General features: G+C 47.0%; 1 protein-coding gene across 1 annotated transcript; it reads left to right on the plus strand.

Annotated features, from left to right (window-relative positions):
• Positions 1 to 2,635: 2,635 nt before the first annotated feature.
• On the plus strand, positions 2,636 to 12,162 carry LOC310646190 (cytochrome P450 2W1-like; the record flags this gene model as incomplete). The annotated part of the gene is made up of 9 exons (XM_083372450.1): positions 2,636 to 2,833; positions 4,881 to 5,043; positions 5,705 to 5,854; positions 7,519 to 7,676; positions 8,048 to 8,221; positions 8,728 to 8,869; positions 9,751 to 9,935; positions 11,320 to 11,461; positions 11,971 to 12,162. The coding sequence occupies 9 exons, from the start codon at positions 2,636 to 2,638 to the stop codon at positions 12,159 to 12,161; spliced, it is 1,503 nt and encodes a 500-aa protein (XP_083228576.1). The 3' UTR covers position 12,162.
• Between the last annotated feature and the right edge of the window lie 10,053 nt (positions 12,163 to 22,215).

A 22,215-nucleotide genomic window follows, 5' to 3' on the forward strand; every position in this document is an offset into this window, starting at 1 on the left:
TTTTTTTTTTAAAAAAAAAACCAAATTATTTTACTGTACCCAAATAAAGGGGGGAGGGGGAATTCTACCCCGTAACTATATTCACAATGCGCTGTTATATTTTAGAAGAGGAGGAGGAGGAGGATTGTGGGGTTCTTGGTGCTCTCTGAGCTGGATTGTTTTCATTTCATTTCATTTCATTTCATTTCATTTTATTATATTTGTATACTGCCCTTCTCCCGAAGGACTCAGGGCGGTGAACAGGGCATATATAAAAATACAGGATACAAAAATTAAAAAGAATTAAATAGTAGCCCAGCTAAAACAATCAATAATAATATAAAAATCCCCATTATTTCATGACCCAGCTAGGGAACATCATCAGTGCTAGAAGGGAGTGGGGTTTATTGGGGCGGGGGAGGAGGAGGAGGAGGAGGAGGAGAAAGTTGAGATCAAGGCATCCAACCGTGGCAACTTTTAAGACCTGTGGATTTCAACTCCCAGCTTTCCCCAGCCAGCTAGGAAATAAAGAGTGCAGGGGGCTTAGCAGAGGACCAATTTTGAAAGCTAATAATAATAATAAGTTGGAAGGGACCTTGGAGGTCCTCTAGTCCAACCCCTTGCTCAGGCAGGAAACCCTACACCATGGGTCTTCAAACTCGGCCCTTTTATGACTCATGGACTTCAACTCCCAGAATTTCTCAGCCAGGCATGCTGGCTGAGGAATTCTGGGAGCTGAAGTCCATGAGTCATAAAAGGGCCGAGTTTGAAGACCCCTGCCCTACACCATTTCAGACCAGTGGCTGCCCAGCCTCTTCTTAAAAACCTCCAGGGTTGGAGCATTCACCGCTTCTGGAGGCTCTTTGACATACATGGATGGAAGAAAGCCAAAAGGAAAGAAAAAAGAAAAGAAAAAACTATATTGGCTGCATTCGACCAGAGAAGCATGTAGACCTGCGTGTCAGAAGGTCGAACCCAAGAGAAGCGTCTTCTGAAGAAGCAACCTGCGTCATTGGGCCCTTCCCACCCTTGTTCTCAGGCAAGACGCGACTTTTGTACAACATACTTTCGGCTCGCAATGGAAAACATGCTGTCAATAGTGGGCAGAGGGCCAACCTGGGTGGGCAATGGCACACAAAACCTTTGGGGACCTAAGGTGTGTCTCAGTTGTAGCAACAATCCTTTGGGATCATACGTGTCAAGTCAGCCTGGCATTGAAACACACACAAACACACACAGAGAGAAAGAGATTGAAAACTTTGCAGTTCTGGCTTTGATTTGTCCAGAATAGGACGTGGGGTTGGACTAGAAGACCTCTCAAGGTCCCTTCCAACTCTTGTTATTCTTGTGTTCTGTCTTCTGGTTCTGACTGGCTGGGCTCCCCCCCGCTCAGTCCCTGCTCTGTGTATGTTATTCTTCCTCCCACTTTGGTTAAATCCTACCCAGTCTCGTTCCAACCCTGGAACAATTTCCTGACAGTGAGAACAATTCATTATAATAATAATATAAAGTTGGAAGGGACCTTGGAGGTCATCTAGTCCAACCCCCTGCTCAGGCAGGAAACCCTATACCATTTCAGACAAATGGCCGTCCAGTCTCCTCTTAAAAACCTCCAGTGTTGGAGCATTCACCGCCTCTGGAGGCAGGTTGTTCCACTGGTTAGTTGTTCTCACTGTCAGGAAGTTTCTCCTTAGTTCTAGGTTGCTTCTCTCCTTGACTAGTTTCCATCCGTTGCTTCTTGTCCTGCTTTCAGGTGCTTTGGAGAATAGCTTGACTCCCTCTTCTTTGGGGCAGCCCCTGAGATATTGGAGCACTGCTATCATGTCCCCTCTTGTCCTTCTCTTCATTAAACTACACATCCCCAATTCCAGCAACCGTTCCCTATCTGTTTTAGCCTCCAGCCCCCTAATCATCTTGGTTGCTCTTCTCTGTACCCTTTCTAGAGTCTCGACATCTTTTTTACATCGTGGTGATTAGTTGGAGAGACCAAACAAACACTTGTCTGAAACGGTCACAAGCCTTGTAGGACCTTGAAGATGACCACCGACACTTACGGAAGCGTGAAACCAAGGTTAACCAGATAAAGACCTGAGTTGCTTATTGTCAGCGGGTCTGGATCCTACTCAGCGTTCTTGGCAGGCGTGGGCTATCATCCCAAAGGAGGGTTTGTGTGTGTGTGTGTGTGTGTTTTCCAAAAGGCAACTGGACTTCGTTTTTTCCCTTGAAGACGTTTCGCTTCTCATCCAAGAAGCTTCTTTGCTTTTTGGGAGAAGCACCTTGGGGAAAACCGTGGCCTGGATGGTGTTTCCCCACTCATAATATCTCCGTGACATGAAAAATGTCCTTTGGCTCTTGACGTAGATCCCGAACCTGGATGGGTCCAAAACTGTAGCTTTTATGACTTCCTTACCTGCTTCAGGGTTAAGGGACACACAGGGCTGGTAACTTAAAACTCCTTTTATTCTCCAATCAGAAACCGCTTAAGCCACATTCTCCAGAAGTGGTTAAAGAGGGTGGGGTTTAACCGTCTTTCTGCTCGCATTTCTGCAGCCCGGCTTATAAAGCTTAGCGCTGGCAAAGGGTGGACAAACGAGGCAGCCGGTGCCCACGTTCCTATCCGCCACACCCGGGCCGGCATCTCATTTCTCCTTTGCCGATGGCTCTGCTGAATGTCGTTTTTTCTTTCTCTGCCTCTATCATCTTGCTGCTTCTCTTGCTGCTTCTGGCTTCTTTCTACTTGCCGGCGCTCTTTCAAAAGTCATCTTTAAAGTTGCCGCCCGGCCCTTTGCCGCTTCCCATCATCGGACACCTGCATTTGCTCGATTTTAAAAGGCAAGACAAGTCCTTGCTGAAGGTAGGAGAGAGAGAGAGAGAGAGAGAGAGGGAGGGAGGGAGGGAGGGGGAGAGAGAGAGAGAGAGAGAGAGAGTGAGAAAGAGAGAGAGAGAGAGAGAGAGAGAGCTGTCCGTTTCGGCTAACGGTTCCCTGGTGCAAATGTCCAGATTTTCCCCAAGTCTTGTTAGGATGACTTTTTTTTTCTTTCCAGGATGCCTTGTTTTATTTATTTATTTTTTATTTATTTTCATTCCATTTATATCCTGCCCTTCTCCGAAGACTCAGGGCGGCTTACAAGCTTAGCAGTAGCCTTCATTCTATGTATGTGCCTGCTTGTTAGGGCTTTCACACACACCCCAAGCGGCATTATTACAAAGTCAGCTTAATTGCCCCCAACAATCTGGGTCCTCATTTTACCTACCTGGGAAGGATGGAAGGCTGAGTCAACCTTGAGCCTGGTGGGACTCGAACCTGCACTAATTGCAGGCAGCTGGTGTTACTTAAGGAGGCATTAGCCCACTGCGCCACCAAGGCCAATGGATTCCACAGTGCTTTGACGGAATGCAGAAATATGAATTCTGTTTAGGTTTGTTCAAAGTTTGCTTGAGCTATTGGTCAAATTGTGCGAAAACAAAACAGGTGTGTGTGTGGGTGTGGGTGTGTACACGTGCGTATGTGCATTTCATTCGACTCTGACTTTGAACTTCCTTGGAAATGAATGCCTTGCTTGCATTCTTGGACTTGCATTTATTATTATTATTATTATTATTATTATTATTATTATTATTATTATTATTATTATTATTCCTCAATTTTCATCTTAGGAACAGTTATGAGAGAGATGCAAATTCTGCTAGTAGAAATAGCAGTGAATACAATGCAGCTTAACGTAAACGTTGGGAATTCTTCTCTTGCACCCAAAATTTGCAGTGGTGCTCCTTGCAATTCTACTGACTTTGATGGCAGATTAGGATGGGTGTTGTAGTCTACAACCTGTGTAGGGTGTCAGAACAGGAATGGAGGGGGGGGGTTAGGCTGGAGCTGCAGAAAAGAATCCTCTTTTGAGCTCAGCTGGGTCTATTAACGTTAGGTTGGGAGTTACTGAGTCAGCCCATGTAGCCATGGGACGTGTTAATACATATTTATTAACCCAAGAGAACTTGTTTGCGCTTAAGGAGAAGGAGTGGATATCACGGCTAGGAGCTGGAATCAAATAATCACAATTGTTCTAAAGTTCAGCCACTCAAGGCAGGTGGGTCCTTGTAAATTACAAGCATTAGAGTATTTACTTCTGAGAGATGTTGGCGAGGGTGTGGTTTTGCAAGCGTGCGGGTCTGTGTGCATTGCACACACCGATACACACACACTCACGCAGACAGACGGACAGAGTTGGCCTTGAGCAGACCTCTCCTTCAGCCCGATCCCCTAGTTTTATTAACCACAACGGGAGTCAGGAAACCTGTTAGTTTGAGCACGAGGCTGGCAAATCGTGCAACCTTTAATTAGTCAGAATCTGAAAAAGCCCATTTCCGTCTCCATTTGCCACTGGGTAATAAACCTTGCAAGTCTTTCTAAAATTAGACCAAAGCGTCCGAGATTCGATGGGGTCTGCCCTGATTTTTATTTGATAGACACTACCACCACCACCCCCGCCGCAAGGCAGTTCTGGCCATCATATCCTGACTGCTCTTTCTTAATTTCTGAGAGTTTGTGGGCAGGCTCATCAAGGGGTGTCAATAAACATCATATTCTGGCTGGTCAATTCAGTCAGCCAGATGTTTAGACTGGATTTGCCATTTTTGTCCAACTGTCAAGTCCTTCCCAAGGACCTGGGAGAGGCAGATGTGGATCTTTTGATGGGCCTCGTAAGTCTCACTGCTGGATGTCAGCTGTTCCAAGCCAAGCCGCCTTTTGCAATTGACCGCTGGGGATGTTGTCAGTGCAGATGATGTTCAGGGGGTGCTCCAGATGTTTGGGGATTGCACCTGAGGCACCCGTGACTATTGGGACTGACTACCTTTGCTTTCTTTTGCTACAGTCGTTCTATTTCTATTGGCTCTCTTTTCAGCTTGCGAAAAAATACGGGCCTGTCTTTACCCTCCATTTCGGGTTCAAGAAAGTGGTGGTGCTGACGGGCTACGAAGCAGTGAAGGATGCCCTTGTGAACTTCACCGAGGAATTTGTGGACAGGCCTTCCATACCTATATTTGAACAAATTCAACATGGAAATGGTAAAACCCTTGTGCGCGCCCCACCCAGCCTCCCCCAAAATAATAAAAAAACTAACTTCAAAACTGGTTACTCCAATCTTATTTGCTGGTGGAAATCAAGCACGCCATTGCTAATCAGTTGTGAACCTTTGAAGAACCTCAACAGATGAAGAATCCTGAACATCAGGGTGATGTTAGGGGAAAACAGATAATAGGCAGATGGAGACTGTTTGGAAAGTCCAGCTGTTTCAATAAGAGGACTTTGCATTGTACTTTGTGGTCTTTCATCCTCCATGTAGCTCTAGGAAGTAAGCTCTTTGTGGACTTTGTGGGTTCCTTGGGTTATTTACTTGCAAACCTTTCTGGAGTTTGTATGCCTAAATTTTTTATACTCCATGGGAATAGACGGTAGCTGTAGGAGAAGAGCAGGCAGGGCTGGGGGTGGAGTTAAGCATGTCATCAGCTTAGACTCCTTAAGTGGCCACAAGTGATCAAAATCCAACTACTCTTGAGTTCCATTGACCCTTACCTAGCATTGAACGTTAGTTGATTAAATTCTTGTCTGTAGGCTTGAATAAATCTTCTAGGCTGCGACTTCTAGGCTGTGGCCCTGATCCTTTGCCCTCGACAGTAACCTTAGAATATAAACCAGTCTTCTTCAATCGTCTGTCTTCCCCAACAGGGATTTTCTTCTCCACTGGAGAGCTATGGAGGACCACCCGAAGATTTACGGTGTCCACCATGCGCAACCTTGGGATGGGGAAAAAACACATTGAGGAATGCATCAACGAAGAGCTAAATTTTCTGATAGAGAATATTAACTCTTTCGAAGGTGAGCTCAGAAAAGGGAGAAGCAATTCACTTGGGTCCAAGATCTCGCAAAAGTCAATCCTTGTTCTGGCTGCAGATCCCAGTCTTCTTTTGTTAAAGAGTTATTGACGCGAAAAGAATAATTAACAAGAATTTCCACGCCGAAACCGTTTCTTGTTAAGATCTTATTTCTCTTCTTGGAGGTTGTTTCTTCAAGCTTGGCCATTTTAAGATGTGCGAGCTTCAACTTCCAGAATTCTCCCGCCAGCATGGGGAATTCTGGGAGGTGGAAGTCCACAGACCTCGAGGCTGCCAAAGTGGAGAAATACCAAGTTGTCAGAGCAAAGCCTTCATAATTCTGTCTAATTGTGCTTTTATGTCAACTGGAGGATAGGTGGGGCCCTTCCGTGGTGATGGATGAGCTTAAAGGTGTCTCTTTACAAAACAGGCCCTGAACTCCTTAACAAGCGTTGAGAATTGGTCCTTAGAGGTCATGGGATAATGGAAAAAGGTCCAGGCAGAGAAACGTTGTGTACATTTTTCACAGTGCCCTGAAACACCAATGCTTTTGTGTTTGTTTGTGAGTGTGTAGTTCTCTTACCAGATTGGCAACCGCACGACTAAACTAAACCCTTAGTGGTTACTCAGCCTGCAGAAACTCTTCTGGTGCCGTTTTGCTCTGAAACAATCTACACTTACCCACACTGCTGTGAGACTAAGGATTTTGACCTAGCTGCAGTTTTTTTTAAAAAAGGACTCAACTCTTTTCTTCCATTATCCTTTTTTGCTTGTTCCCTCAGAAGCACCTTGCGAATAACAGCGCAGCAAAAGCAATAGTTAAATAGCTTTAATAATAATTTTAAAAAAGCAAACACCTTTTTATTGTTGTCCTCTAGCAACGCCTATAAGGGACGCGGTGGCTCAGTGGGTTAGGACGCTGAGCTTGTCGATCAGATGGTCGGCAGTTTGGCGGGTCGAATCCCGAGTGCCGCGTAACAGAGTGAGCGCCTGTTACTCGTCCCAGCTTCTGCCAACCTAGCAGTTCGAAAGCGCGTAAAAATGCAAGTAGAAAAATAGGGACCACTGCGGTGGGAAGGTAACAGCGTTCCGTGCGCCTTTGGTGTCTAGTCATGCCGGCCATGTGACCACGGAGACGTCCTCGGACAAGCGCTGGCTCTTCGGCTTTGAAACGGAGATGAGCACCGGCCCCTAGAGTCGGAAACGACTAGCACGCATGTGCGGGGGAACCTTTACCTTTACCTTTACCTAGCAACGCCTAAGCTGGATGAGCAGATTTGAGGCAGCTTGAAAAGGTCCTGATGGGGTACACATAAAACCTCAATGGACATGATTGATCAATGGGGCAGATGTGACCAGAATAACAGAATTGGAAGGGGCCTCGGGGGTCACCTAGTCCAACCCCCTGCTCAGGCAGGAAACCCTAGGCCATTCCAGACAAATCGCCGTCCAGTCTCTTCTTGCACCGGTGGTGGGATTCAGCCGGTTCGCACCAATTCGGCAGCTAATTCTTTGTTGCCCAGGCCCAGAACGGACGTCCGGAAGTGGCATCCCTGCAGAGAACCGGTTGTTCACCTGTTTGAATCCCACCACTGTCTCGCACCCGCAGCTTCTGGTTGGCGAGTTGTTCCACTGATATTCGTCATCCTCTCTTTTTTTACTCTGAAGGCGAGCCTTTCGACCTGAGGACTTTCAACGCCGCTGCGACCAACATCACTTTTGTTCTGCTGTTTGGGGAACGGTTTGAGTATGACAACCCGACTTTTCTCACTCTTCTCAGACTCATAGATGAGGTGATGTGTCTTCTTGGGTCCCCTGCTTTACACGTAAGCTGGCTTGCCTCTGCCATTCCTTTCTCCTTTCCCCTGTTGTTCCTGTTCGCTTCGAGGGGAAAATAAATGGCTTTAAACTTTGTGCTTTAAAGAATATTTGGGGGAGATTGATGGATGGTGAAGGAGAAGGGAGAACGTAACGGCCCCATGCGGAATGGGGCCAAAGACAAAACAAGAGGAATAACAGTGGGGGGGGGGGAAAGACTAGAAAAAGTTAGAAACAATTATTAGAATGAGTTAGAATCAGCAAAAGTCTGGCATCTGCAAATTCTGGATGTTAATGGTTTCCTTTGCAAAACAGGGATTTATTTATTACACTCGATCTTCCTTATCCCTCTCCTTCTCCTTCATTTGCTTCTCACTAGCTGTTCAACTTCTATCCGTTCCTGGGTTTTCTCTTCAACGCTCACAAGACTTTGCTTCGGAAGATCGAAGAGGTCCGAGTGATTATCAGAGATTACATCAAGAGTAGCAGACAAGATCTCAACGGCAATAGCTTCCGGAGCTACACAGAAGCTTTAGTTTTCAAGCAGCAACAGGTATGCCCAGCGCAAGTCTGACGAACAGGGTGTGGGCATCTGGGCACCATCAAAATACGGCAGCCAGTTTTGGTCACCACGATGTAAAAAAGAGGTTGAGACTCTAGAAAGAGCGCAGAGAAGAGCAACCAAGAGGATCAGGGGACTGGAGGCTAAAACATATCAAGAACAGTTGCTGGAATTGGGTACGTCTAGTTTAATGAAGAGAAGGATGAGGGGGGGGGGAAACAGGATAGCGGTGTTCCAATATCTCAAGGACTGCCCCAAAGAAGAGGTAGTCAAGCTATTCTCCGAAGCGCCCGAAGGCAGGACAAGAAGCAACGGATGGAAACTCACCAAGGAGAGAAGCAACCTAGAACTAAGGAGGAATTTCCTGACAGTTAGAACAATTAATCAGGGGAAGGATTTGCCTCCAGAAGTTGTGGGTGGACCAGATGTTTTGTGCCCATAACATCTACCGTGCCTTCTCCTTGTCCTCTCACCCCCTACCTTGTGCCCTTTCCTAGGACACGAACAAAAGGCAGAACCTTTTCCACGAAGATAATTTAATTGCGTCCATTCTGGATCTCGTCATGGCTGGGACAGAGACCACCGCCACAACTCTGCAGTGGGCTGTCTTGCTGGCCATGAGGTATCCGGAGATGCAAAGTGAGTTGTCGTTTCCTATTGATGTTGTGGTTCCCACTCTTCTGCTACCCATAGGCCCATAGGGTTGCGTGCTCAAGGTGGGCTGGGTTCACAAAGTCCACGCTGTCAATTCTTCCGGGTTCGTTTCGGTCAAAAGAGGAGCCGTAAAATGAAACTTCAAAAGACAGAGACAAAACTCGAGTGGAGAAGAAAATTTCACAGGGAAATTAGAGCAGGTTTGTCTAGCTGCAAATTTAGTGGAAGAGAATGGATTGAAACAAGCAAGCAGAAAAAGGGAGGGATGGAGGGAAAGGGAAGGAGAATGAGGGAAGAAAGGAAAGGAAAGGAAAGGAAAGGAAAGGAAAGGAAAGGAAAGGAAAGGAAAGGAAAGGAAAGGAAAGGAAAGGAAAGGAAAGGAAAGGAAAGGAAAGGAAAGGAAAGGAAAGGATAGATGGGATGGTAAAAGACAGCAACCAGGAAACTGGCTTTAATAAGAACTTAACCAGGTAAGACCAATATATGAACCAGAACATCTTTGCATGTGAGAAGTGACACTTTCAGATGTTTTGCAAGACATTGCACAGTTCCGGACCCCTTCATAAAAAAACACCAACCCCTCTAAATTAAGAAAAAGTGGGGGACCAAAACGCTTAGAATAAAACATGCATTATATAATTCTCTTGCCTGATAATTACAAGCAAAACACGAGTACGGGAAGATGTTAAAATAGGGGTGCTCAAACTTTTTTTTTTAAAAAAAGGACCAATCATGTAGAAACGGGCTGGAATTAAGCTTGGATGATGGAGGACAAGGAGGAACGGCGTGAAATTGAAACGGATAGATTTGTTTTGCCCGGCCTGAACGGGTGTTCGCTTTTCCTTTTTCGCTGGGGCCGGCTTCAGAGAAGGTCCAGGAGGAGATCGGGCGAGTGGTGAAGCCGGGTCACTGGGCCACCTACGAAGACCGGCGCCACATGCCTTTCACCAACGCGGTGATCCACGAGGTCCAGCGTTTCATCACCCTCCTGCCGCACGTCCCTCGAAGCACCTCCGTGGACACCCACTTCAGAGGCTACTTCCTCCCCAAGGTAACCGCCCCCCGAAGGCACAGGTAGCCCTCGACGTACGACCAAAACGGCCGTTGCTAAGCGAGACGTTTGTTAAGAGGGTTTCGATCCTGCGACCGTGGGAAAGCTGCAATGGCCCTAAGTCTGAAAAATGGCCATCTGCCTTTTGTTTTTTTCCCCGCCGCCCCCCCCCCCCCCAGTCACTAAACAAACCGTTGTAAGTTAAGGATTTATTTATTTATTTATTTATTTTTATTTTAATTCCATTTATATCCCGCCCTTCTCCGAAGACTCAGGGCGGCTTACAAGCTTAGCAGTAGCCTTCATTCTATGTATATGCCTGCTTATTAGGGCTTTCACACACACCCCAAGCGGCATTATTACAAAGTCAGCTTAATTGCCCCCAACAATCTGGGTCCTCATTTTACCTACCTGGGAAGGATGGAAGGCTGAGTCAACCTTGAGCCTGGTGGGACTCGAACCTGCACTAATGGCAGGCAGCTGGTGTTACTTAAGGAGGCGTTAGCCCACTGCTCCACCATAGGCTATAGATTTACTCCTGGCCCTGGATCTGAGGCGGCTAAAATTAATAGCAACAGCAGTTAGTCTTATGTACCGCTTCGCAGTGCTTTACAGCCCTCTCTCTAGGGCGGTTTACAGAGTCAGCCTATTTGCCCCCAGCAATCTGGGTCCTCATTTTATTGACCTCAGAAGGAGGGAAAGCCGAGTCAACCTTGAGCCGGTCAGGATCGAACTCCTGGCAGTGGGCAGAGGTTAGCCTGCAATACTGCATTCTAACGCCTGCGCCACCAGGGCTCTTAATTAATCCATAACATCCCAGTGGGATGGAAGGAGGTTTGCCTAACTCTCCCCAGTCTGAATTCTTCAAAACAGGTGGATTCCCCACATGATGCCGACTAAGAGGTGTATAGTTTTTCTGCCTATGATTCAGTCTTGACTCCAGCCAGGTGACCCCCTGCTCCGTAGCTGAAAAAAAACGAGAGAGAGAGAGAGAGAGAGAGAGAGAGAGAGAGAGAGAGGGGGGGGGAGGGAGGGAGGGAGGGAGGGAGGGAGAGAGAGAGAGAGAGAGAGAGAGAGAGGGAGGGAGGGAGGGAGAGAGAGAGAGAGAGGGAGAGGGAGAGGGAGAGGGAGAGGGAGAGGGAGAGGGAGGGAGAGGGAGAGGGAGAGAGGGAGAGAGGGAGAGAGAGAGAGAGAGAGAGAGAGAGGGAGAGGGAGAGGAGAGGGAGAGGGAGAGGGAGGGAGAGGGAGAGGGAGAGGGAGAGGGAGGGAGAGGGAGGGAGAGGGAGAGAGAGAGAGAGAGAGGGAGAGAGAGAGAGAGAGAGAGAGAGAGAGAGAGAGAGAGGGGTCAGGCTCTCGTTCTGATCTTCTGCTTCCTGTCCTCCAGGGCACCATGGTCATCCCGTCGCTGACCTCAGTCCTGCTTGACCAGAGCCAGTGGGAGACCCCCCACGAATTCAATCCCAACCACTTCCTTGATCCCAGTGGGAATTTCGTCAAGAAAGACGCCTTTGTGCCCTACTCCTTAGGTAATTGAGACCTTCGTGGAGACTTTGAGCTTTGGGGGTCCAATAACGGCAGTGAAGGGAACTTCTTACCCCCAGCAGCTTTTCCTGCAAGGGTTGTGTTGCCATTGCACAAGAGTTGCGTGTTGGGAAACTCTCCAGGACACCTTTTCCCAGAGTGGAGGTTCTAACCACCACCTCCTCCTCCTCCTCCTCCTTCTCCCTCTCCTCCTCCCTCTCCTTCTCCTCCTCTTCCTCCTCCTCCTTCCTTTTTCCTTCTCCCCTCTTCCTCTTCCTCTTCCTCTCCTCCTCCTCCACCTCCTCCTCCTCCTTCTCCCTCTCCTTCTCCTCCTCTTCCTCCTCCTTCCTTTTTCCTCCCCTCTTTCTGTTCCTCTTCCTCTCCTCCTCCTTCTCTTCCTCCTCCTCCTCCTCCTTCTTCTCCCTCTCCTCCTCCTCCTTCCTTTTTCCTTCTCCCCTCTTCCTCTCCTCCTCCTCCTCCTCCTCCTCCTCCCGCTCCCTCTTTTTCTTCATAGGACGCAGGAACTGCATTGGGGAAAGTCTGGCCAAAATGGAGCTCTTCCTCTTCTTCACGGGCCTGCTGCAGAAATTCACTTTCCGGCCTCCGCCTGGCCTTACAGAAACGGACTTGGACCTGGAAGTCCCTAAGACGACCTTCACCCTCAGGCCGCAGCCACAGCTGACCTGGGCCGTCCTCCGCGAGTGAAGAAAGCGCTGCACGAGACGCAGGTGGGAAAGAAGGGGGAAAAGACTCTCCTATACGGACGGTGCACTCTGTGTGCGTCTTTCTGCGTGTACATAACCTGCATCTCTACATGTAGACTATACAGATCTTAGGACAGTGTTGCTCGGTCTTGGCAGCTTCCAAAGCCTCCCTGCACACGCGCTGGCTGGGGAATTCTGGGAGTTGAAGTTCACACATCTTAAACTTGCCAAGATTGAGAAACGTAGCATAGCATAGCTTGCTAATTCCATAGCAAGCTAGATTTTAACTTTAAGCTAGAATCCAAAAGAGAAAGAGTGTGTGTGTGTGTGGGGGGGAAATAGATATTAAAAAAACCATACACATATATAAGGTAAAGGTTCCCCCGCACATGTGTGCTAGTCGTTTCCGACTCTAGGGGCCGGTGCTCATCTCCGTTTCAAAGCCGAAGAGCCAGCGCTTGTCCGAGGACGTCTCCGTGGTCATGTGGCCGGCATGACTAGACGCCAAAGGCGCACGGAACGCTGTTACCTTCCCACCGGAGTGGTCCCTATTTTTCTACTTGCATTTTTTACGTGCTTTCGAACTGCTAGGTTGGCAGAAGCTGGGACGGGTAACGGGCGCTCACTCTGCTACGCGGCACTCGGGATTCGACCCCCCAAACTGCCGACCTTCAGATCAACAAGCTCAGCGTCCTAACCCACTGAGCCACCGCATCCCTCATACACATATATACATATATACATATACATACATATACATACATATACATATATATATATGTATACACACACACATATATTCATGGATAAGCACATCTGCAGATAACTTGACCCTCAAATCTTTCACCAAACTATCTTGAAAAATGCCCCTCTGAAGGATGAGGCTGACCTTGTGAATCTCCAGGAGGCTTTTACCTTAGGAGGGGAGAACATTTCCTGGTTTTAATCAAAACAGGCTGTTCTTATCATTGCAGCCTTTTCCTATTCTCCAGTATCTGACTGAGAGTCGTGACTGCCTCTCCATGGCTGCTCTGCATCATAGCAAACCCGTTGGGTTGGGGTTTTTTTGTTGGTTTTTTGCAACTTTGCTTGACTTTTAGCGGTTAGCTAGCTCATCCTTGCGTTGCCTATTCTCCATCTGACACACAGCGCCTCAAAACCAAAAGCGAGGGTTTTCGTGAGAGGCATTCACATTGCCGTTTGCACCATCTCCCCAGTCAATCAATCATCAATCAGATTGGGGCTGGAAGGGACCTTGGAGATCTTCTAGTCCAGCCCCCTGCTCAAGCAGTAGACCCTAGACCATCTCAGACAAACGCCTGTCCAGTCTCTTCTTTCAAAACCTCCAGGGATGGAGCGCCCACAACTTCTGGTGGCAGGCTGTTCCACTGGTTAATTGTTATCACTCTTAGGAAGTTTCTCTTTAATTAGTTATTTTCCAGAAAGGAAAGAAAATGGCGGGTGTTTTTTTTTTAATTTTCCATCCTGCATAGGTGCAGGTAAGCAGAGGGTTGGACCATCATTTTGCTCCTGGACTTACTAGGGGTAGTGGGAATGGACAGGAGGAACAGCTACTCCCAGGGCAATGGTCAGATAAGCCGGGCTTGAACCCAGAAACTAATTTGGGAAACTCTTTCAGATGACTCCTTTCCTACTTCATCCCGGGATAAAAAGATGGAAGGGAAGGACATTCAGACTTGGAAATTTTTACAACTCGATCCAATCAAACTCATCCTGACCCACAGAACGTTGGTTTCTCAGCCTGATCTGCCTAGTAGGGTTGACTCTAGGCCACGCCGTTACACATTAGAGCAGGGGTGTCAAACTCAATTTCATTGAGGGCCGCATCAGCATTGCGGTTGCCCTCAGGGGGCCGGGTGGGTGTGGCCTACTGGGTGGGCGTGGCTAAAGTGCGTATGGCCTACTGGGTGGGCGTGGCCAGCTCTACATCGTTCTCATCAAGGGTGCCTATGGGGTCCTGGGCAGGAGTGGGACAGATCTGGGGGTCTCTGGCAGAAGGAGGGTCTCTGGGCCAGGGCCAAGGCAGCGGGGGCCGTTCCCTCACTGTTTCCAGGATGGCTCCGTGGGCCGCATGAAACCACTTTGTTTGCCGGATCCGGCCCCCGGGCCTTGTGTTTGACATGTCTGCCTTAGAGCATGTTTTTCAGCCTTAGCCATTTGAAGACGTGTGGACTTCAACTCCCAGAATTCCCCAGCCAGCCTTTCCTGACTGCATCTGCAAGGATGGATTACCTAACACCTGCCTCTTTTCCCAGCATATCTTGGTGTGAACCTAAAAGTTAGACTAGTGGGATCTGAGGCCTGACCCAGTCCTTGGGGACTTCTTACATTCTTCGGAATCCGTGACAAACTTTTCTCACAAACTTAATTCTGTCTTCTGAGGGACCGTCCCTGATTGACCGGTGCAGTCAGAACAGAACGGCCCCAAGCAAACATTCCCAAATGCCTTTCTATCAGTAACAGAGACTAATTCTTGTAAATGACTTGGGGAACTGGAACAAGAGTTGAAAACAGATTTTTTTCCTCCTCCTCTTCTTGTTATTCTTCTTCTCTTTCTCCTCCTCTCCTCCTCCTCCTCCTCCTCTTCTCCTCCTCCTTCTTCTCCTCTTCCTCCTCCTCCTCCTTCTTCTTCTTCTCATTCTCCTCCTCCCCCTCCTTCTTCTCCCTCTCCTTATCTCCTCCTCCTCCTCCTTCTTCTTCTCATTCTCCTCCTCCTCCTTTTTCTCCCTCTCCTTATCTCCTCCTCCTCCTCCTCCTCCTCCTCCTCCTCCTCCTCCTCCTCCTCCTCCTCCTCCTCCTCCTCCTCCTCCTCCTCCTTCTTCTTCTTCTTCTTCTTCTTCTTCTTCTTCTTCTTCTTCTTCTTCTTCTTCTTCTTCTTCTTCTTCTTCTTCTTCTCATATTGAATTTCAGCCGCAGGAATTTCCGTTGCAGCCTCCCCTGGAGGACCATCTCAATTCTCTGGGGGTTTCAGATGACAATTTTTAGAGTCGCCGGCTTCCCTGACACGGCTGGTTGCCTTCCTCGGTTGAATCAGAAAATGCTCGGTCTTTCTCATGCCAAGCCTTTGGGTCTCTGCACTGCTTCGGAGGAAGTGGGTTAGGGTTGGTGGTGGATTGTCCCCGAGAACATTCTACTGCCTGAGATGAAATACCCGAAACAACACCCCTGCAGCTTTGGGGAACCGCACCTGAAATGACCACTGCTGGACCTGCAGCTGGCAAATACTCAGGGCTTTTGAAATTTGCAAAAAAACAACAACAATAAAAAAGGACAGATTGCTCCTGAGATACTTTAGCAATGTTGAGGACATGGCTTCTGTTTCCAACAGTCGATTCTTCCTTCAGCCCAAGACACGAGAGCAGCCTTCTTCGCTTTAAGATGCCTGGACTTCAGCTCCCAGAATTCCCTGCAAGGGACCACTGCACTAGATCCTGTAACCCTTTAGACCCTTAATCTGAACGGGCAGTTCTGTTGACGGAGCGTCCTTCTCAAGTGCCATGCAACAAAAATAATATTCCGAGCCTGCTTTGGCACCAAGTAGCTTCCTATAGTCTTGGTTCAATCAGGCCTTGGTTTAGGATGGGGAAAACGTCACAATTACCTGTAAGGAGAACCTACAGCTTAATCAGAGGGTGCCTGTTTTATAGATGGCACTCCAGCATCTCCAGGTAAGGCTGGAGCAGCTTGCGTTTGGTCCCTTGCAGAGCTACTGTCCATCAGGGCAGGTAACATAGAGCTAGTTGAACTGTAGACGTGCGGCACGCAAACTCAAACATTTCATTTCGGCTTCGGGCGGGATCTAAATTCCACAGTTCTACATTCGATACTCTATATATCCGTGCCTCATTGGATGAATCAAGCTACCCTAGCTTATTGTACAACTCCTAGTTAAAACCATGCCAGGTTTAGACCCAGTAGGAAACAGCTGCTTTGCAATCTTCTCTACTACGGCCAGCAAGCAGCTCTTGTAGGGTTTGCTTCCTTAGGCAGGCTGAGGGGAACCCCAGCGAGGCACAATTCTTGGGCTGTGAATCCAGCGAGGAAGCCATCCCAGCAAAACCTCTCTTCTTTCAGTATGCATCAATGAAACCTGATTTTTTGTAGCAACGATTGGAGAACAGGACCAGTGACGCAGAATTAGTTTCTCCCTGTCTGAACGTCTTAACCCCATTGATGCAATGAAAGACACCGGGCGATCAACATGAAGAATATTCTACGGTGGGGGGGGGAAAGGGGGCCAGTCCTTGAGAAATTGGCGCCGATTCCAAAGATACGCTTTTAAAAGAAATTGGACCATCCCTAAATGAACTATTTGTTCTCCATAAAAAAAAGTGGGGGCAGGAGGTCTGTTAGAAGTAAGGGTGGGGGTCCTTGACAAGTTGCATTTTTGTTTGCCTTCTGTGTAGTTTTTTTTCATTCTTTTTGCTAACCACCCGGAGTTGCTAGGAAAGCGGGCGGCTGTATAAAGCAAAAAAAAAAAAAACCCACACGATTGAACGAATAAAGAGCATGACAATACTTTGCGTAGAATTTGAGCGGGCGGCGTTTGAGAAAGGAGTGCTATGCAAAACCATTTTTTTAAAAAAATAAATAAATAAATAAACTGCATTTTTTCCTCTGCTGTTTCTCATTCAGCCCCAAGAGCGGGGACTGGCATTTTAAAACGTATTTCAAAGGAGACAATCTCAGTCGCCTTTGTAGAGTGAAGTCCTCGGGTTACGACCGCGAGGGAGCCCAAAATTGCCATGGCTAAGTGAAACATTGGTCAAGTGAATTTGGTCCCATTTTTACAGCCTTTCTCGCCACCGTTAAGCGGGCTTCTTCCCCCGTTGACTTTGCTGAATTTTGATTATGGGGAAGTTGCAACAGTTGTTAAGTGTGAAAAACGGTCCTAAGTCACTTTTTTTCAGGCCTGTTGTCACTTTGGTCGCTAAACAGATGCTCGTAAGATGAGGTCTACCTGTATTCAAACTATGGTCAAGAGAATTTAAAAAATAAATAAATCTTGAGCCGGAAGACCAGGAGAAAAGCGCAAAAGTCTCCTGCATCGCTAAAGAAGCAAACTTTTTTTTTTTTAAAGGGAAACTCTTTTGCAAATCAAAGCTTTGAACGTTCGGTAAAATTGCGATGTTACATTGACTCATCTGGAGCGATCGCTTGTTTAAAATGTTTGTTCCGGTAACAAAGGCGCCCAGATGTATTTTATGCTTTTTAAATGAAAAACTTTTTTTTTTAAACCTGGCAGAGGAGCAGCCTTTTCGAAGAGGCAATGGCTTCTTCATTTCTCTCCAGACAAGGAAAAAAAAGCTCCTTTCCAAATTATCCTGGTTTTTCACGTATTAATGCCTGGCCAAAAAACAAAAGTCAAAATTTAAAAAAAGAAATAGACTTCCTTCAGAACATAGTTTTGTTTGACATGCAAATTGGAGCCAGTGAAATCAAAACCAGCCCAGGTTTTCTTTAAATGGGGAACAGCTTGTGTGACTATATAAATCAGAAAGAAGAAAAAAGACATGAATCACGGCAACCTCAAAGGAAAAAAAGGAGGAAGGATTTAGTGACTCAGGTTTGTGTTGTTTTTTTTTAAAAAAATAATAATTATAGAACATACGGCCTTAAACAGGCCAAGGAGAATTCCTTTTCCTCCCCAATTACAGACAATCTCGGCTTATGACCATAATGGAGCCCAAAATTTATGTTGTTCAGTGAGACACTCGTTCAGTGAGTTTTGCCCCGTTTAATGACCTTTCTCACCACAGTTCTTAAGTGAATCCCTGCAGTTTCTTTTTTTTTATTGAAAAGTTTTACAATACATTTTTTAAAAAGACAAAACCCCTCCCAACCCCCTCCCCTCTCCCCAACCCTCCCCAACCCCTCCCTCCCCTCCCCCTCCCCCCTCCCCGACTTCCCAGAGCTCAATACAGGGTATAAAAATACAAGCAATCATAGTCTACCTTATGCAAACAACAATAAAATATTAAGTCTATCGCACTTTAACTCTTATAAAATAACTACAAGCAATATAAATATCACATCAGTACTTATTCAAATGCTAGATGAAACTTTTTAGTCCCATATTTATTCTGGATATAATCAATCCATCTTCTCCACTCCACAATATATCTCTGTTGCGTTTGATCTTTCAATCTTTGCCATTTCCGCCAGATTGGAGACTTTTAAAGTCCATTCTTCTATAGTCGGCAGTTCTTCCTTCTTCCAATATTGCGCTACTAAAAGTCTCGCTGCCGTAATTAAGTTCAACATCAGCTTAGTGTCCACAACAGTAGTATCAGTAATAATGATCTCTGCAGTTTCTTAAGTAAGTAACCCCGTTGTTAAAGTGAAACTGGCTTCCCCCGGGTCACAAAAAGGGGATAACACGAGCTGGGAACACTGCAACCGTCATAAATAGGAGTCAGTTGCGTCTGAAATTTGGCCCCGTGATCGTGGGGACGCTGCATTTGGTTATAAGTGAGATTAACGGTTGTAATTCTCTCTTTTTTTTCCCCTTGGTGCTGTTGTAACTTTGAATGGTCGCTAAAGCGATAATTGTAAGTCAAGGAATGCCTGTAGCCCGTCTACAGGTGTAAAAGGTTGCTGTTATGGGAGATATTTGCTGTAAAACTTGAGTGACCCTGAAAAAGCGTTAGGCAGGATTTAACACGGTTAACGCTTGGAAGGCTGAGAGGGGTTAGGGTAGACTAGGAAATCCCCAAAGCATCCCAGAATAAGACGAGAACGAAGCATTCCTGCCCCGCTGACCAGGAACTGTCCTGAAAGACGTCCCCAGGAGGAGTTCACGCGATTCGTTTCGAAAAAGCCGTGTCTGAATCTCACGCTGATCCGGAGATTCTTCTGCCCTGAATTTTACCAGCAGCACCCAATCTGTGCCTGCGACATATCTTGCATTTTTAGCTGTCCCATCCTCCCCAGCCTTGGTGAAGGTGGCCAGAAGAAGGCCGCTCTAGCTTGGGGGAAGGTTCGTGGCTGCCCCAGATCTCGGCTTGTTGGCGGCAAGAAGGTGGGAGAAACAACAGACAACCGCTTTGTGCCGAAAGCAAACCTGGTACTTTCAAGTACCAGCAAGGTTACGAAGTTCAAAACAGAGAAAAATGACTCTACGCCCAGCCCCTCCGGGAGCAGATGATACTTTCATAAGCTCCAGGGTGAGCCCTTCTCTCTGTTGCCCCATAGCCAGGAGTACATTCAGTCCTCGACTTACGACAGTTCATTTAGGCAGCGTTCAGAGTTACAACGGCACAGAAAAAAGTGACCTTGGGCCGTTTTCTAGCTTTCTGTGTCAGCAGCTTCAAGCTGCAATCCACCATGGGACCTGGTTTTTTTCCACATTTACGACCGTTATAGCGTCCCCAGGATCACGCGATCAAAATTCAGAGGCTCGGCAACTGGTTTATATTTATATTTATGACGGTCGCTGTGTGCCGGGGTCACGTGATCCCCATTTGTGACCTCCTGACAAGCAAAGTCAAGGAGGGAAGCCAAATTCTCCTCACAGCCAGGTTACTAACTCAGCTCCTGCGGTGATTCCCTCAACAACTGAGGCAAGAACGTTTGTAAAACGGGGCAAAACTCACTTCGGAAATGTCTCACTTAACAGCAGACCTTGTGGGCTCCACTCTGGTCATAATTCGAGGGCTACCTGTAATCTATCCACAGCCCACAAACCAACTAGCACAGAAGGGAAGCCACGCCAAGTGGTTTAAAGCCATGCTCTTCTAAGAGGATTTATTTAGCGTATGGCCTATCCTACGTGGGCTAGCAATATATATTTAACATTTCAACCTAGATTAGTAAGGCACAATAACCTGTCAATGTTGAGAAGATCTGTGTTCAAATGCCAATGTCTTCTAGGCCATCTAACCATTGAAGAGCATCATTTTTATTTCAAAAATCAGGTAGTGTACTGGACCAGTTCCCAAAAGTGCTATTTTTTTTCCAGGAGGCAGTTGGACTTCGTTGTTTTTCTTTGAAGACCTTTTTCTTCTTGTCCAAGAAGTTTCTTCAGCGACTGGATGATGGGGAATGAAGGATCTAGTCTCTAGCATCACCATCCAGTCAGAGCTAAAGAAGCTTCTTGGACAACCATGACCTGTCCTGGAGGACTAAGAACCTCCATAGACATGCTGGACCGGTGTATGCCCTCAGCTTACAGACGCTCACGATGTGATCTACAGTTTGACAAGGGACCCCACAGTCACACTGAAGGGAGGATGCTCTTTCCCGTTGGTGCAGAAGGTCCTAGAAGATGCCATCACCACGATGTAAAAAAGATGTCGAGACTCTAGAAAGGGTACAGAGAAGAGCAACAAAGATGATTGGGGGACTGGAGGCTAAAACATATAGGGAACGGTTGCTGGAATTGGGTATGTGTAGTTTAACGAAGAGAAGGGCGAGGGGTGACATGATAGCAGTCTTCCAATATCTCAGGGGCTGCCCCAAAGAAGAGGGAGTCAAGCTATTCTCCAAAGCACCTGAAGGCAGGACAAGAAGCAACGGATGGAAACTAGTCAAGGAGAGAAGCAACCTAGAACTAAGGAGAAACTTCCTGACAGTTAGAACAATTAACCAGTGGAACAACCTGCCTCCAGAAGTGGTGAATGCTCCAACACTGGAGGTTTTTAAGAAGAGACTGGACAGTCATTTGCCTGAAATGGTATAAGGTTTCCTGCCTGAGCAGGGGGTTGGACTAGATGACCTCCAAAGTCTCTTCCAACTTTATGATGATGATGATGATGATGATGATGTGAGGTGTACATGCTATTCAGATATATCAAAGGGGTTTCTCCGTTAAAAAAAACAACAGCACCCTTCCATCCATTTGGGTGTGGGCCCAGAGGATATTCTTCTCCCCATAGAGGGTGCAGAAGTTGGGGTCCTTGGTTTGGCATCACCTGGGCGAATTCCAGCTTGAAGCCGCTGACACAGAAAGGTAGAAAACGAAGAAGCACATCTTCAGCACGCTGGAGGTGAGAAGCAAGAGAAGATGTTCTTCTGTAGCATCAAAGCCACCAGCCAAGGTTGAAGGACTGAGTCCATGGTCTTGAGGGAGGTGATGACCCATCTTCCAGGGTCATCTCATCTCTTAAGAAAAGCAGCATTGGGAAAACAAGGGAGTAGCAGCACACACAAAAAACACCCCACCCCAGAAGAATTTCCTCATTTTCAAAAGTTCTGAGTAGCTTTGGGCTGGCTTCTTCCACACCAGCAACCTGTTGACATTTACAAAGCAAACTGAATAATCTTTTTCTGGAAAAAGAGAGGTTAACAAATGACTGAAGTGGCGTTTCTGATGTTCCCTTGGGGGGAAAACTCAGCAAAAGACATCCTCCTGGTTCAGATTTTGTTGAGTTGGTTTGCATCTAAAGCCTCTGAGGGGAAATCCCCAGGAAACGCACAGAGAGACTCTAATCAAATGAAGGACTCATAATAAACCCCAGAAGTTAAGGGCCAGGGACACATCTAGATGACATGAAGGAGATGACCATCAGCAGAGAGAAGTTCAGCTCAGTTCAGCAGGAGGGGGGAAAAGGTAAGTAAAATCTGATTTTCTTTTAAGTCAAAAAGACGCGACTTAGCCCTTCAGAGTTCTGCGTGGCCTCCAGAAGCCTTGGGTCCAGTCCCAGATGGCTTGTGAAAGTTGTAACTTTAAATATGACCAGAGGGAGGAAATGGTTAACTATATGGGTTAATAATTTCAGGGTTTATGTTTTAATTCAATCAAAGGGCAGGTGAAATAAAATCGCATCAAGGTTTTTCTCTGGAGGCCCACCTCCGTTCCCTTTCAGGAATGCAGAATTCCTGCTGCTCGGAAGTCAAGTGGTTTTTCTGACAATTGCAATGGAAGCATCAGTAGAGGACGTTATGGTGGCTTAGCTCACGAGGTCCAAAAGCTTGGAGAAGTTTGAACCTCGGAGAGCTGTCCAGATGGATTGAGTTGAGTTGAGCCGTGCCTTAAATCATTGGGTTGGGTGCAACATCTCTGGCCTGGCTCTCTTTTACATTGGTATTATTTA

The sequence above is a fragment of the Vipera ursinii genome (assembly GCF_947247035.1).
Source record: "Vipera ursinii genome assembly, chromosome: 13".
NCBI lineage: Eukaryota > Metazoa > Chordata > Lepidosauria > Squamata > Viperidae > Vipera > Vipera ursinii.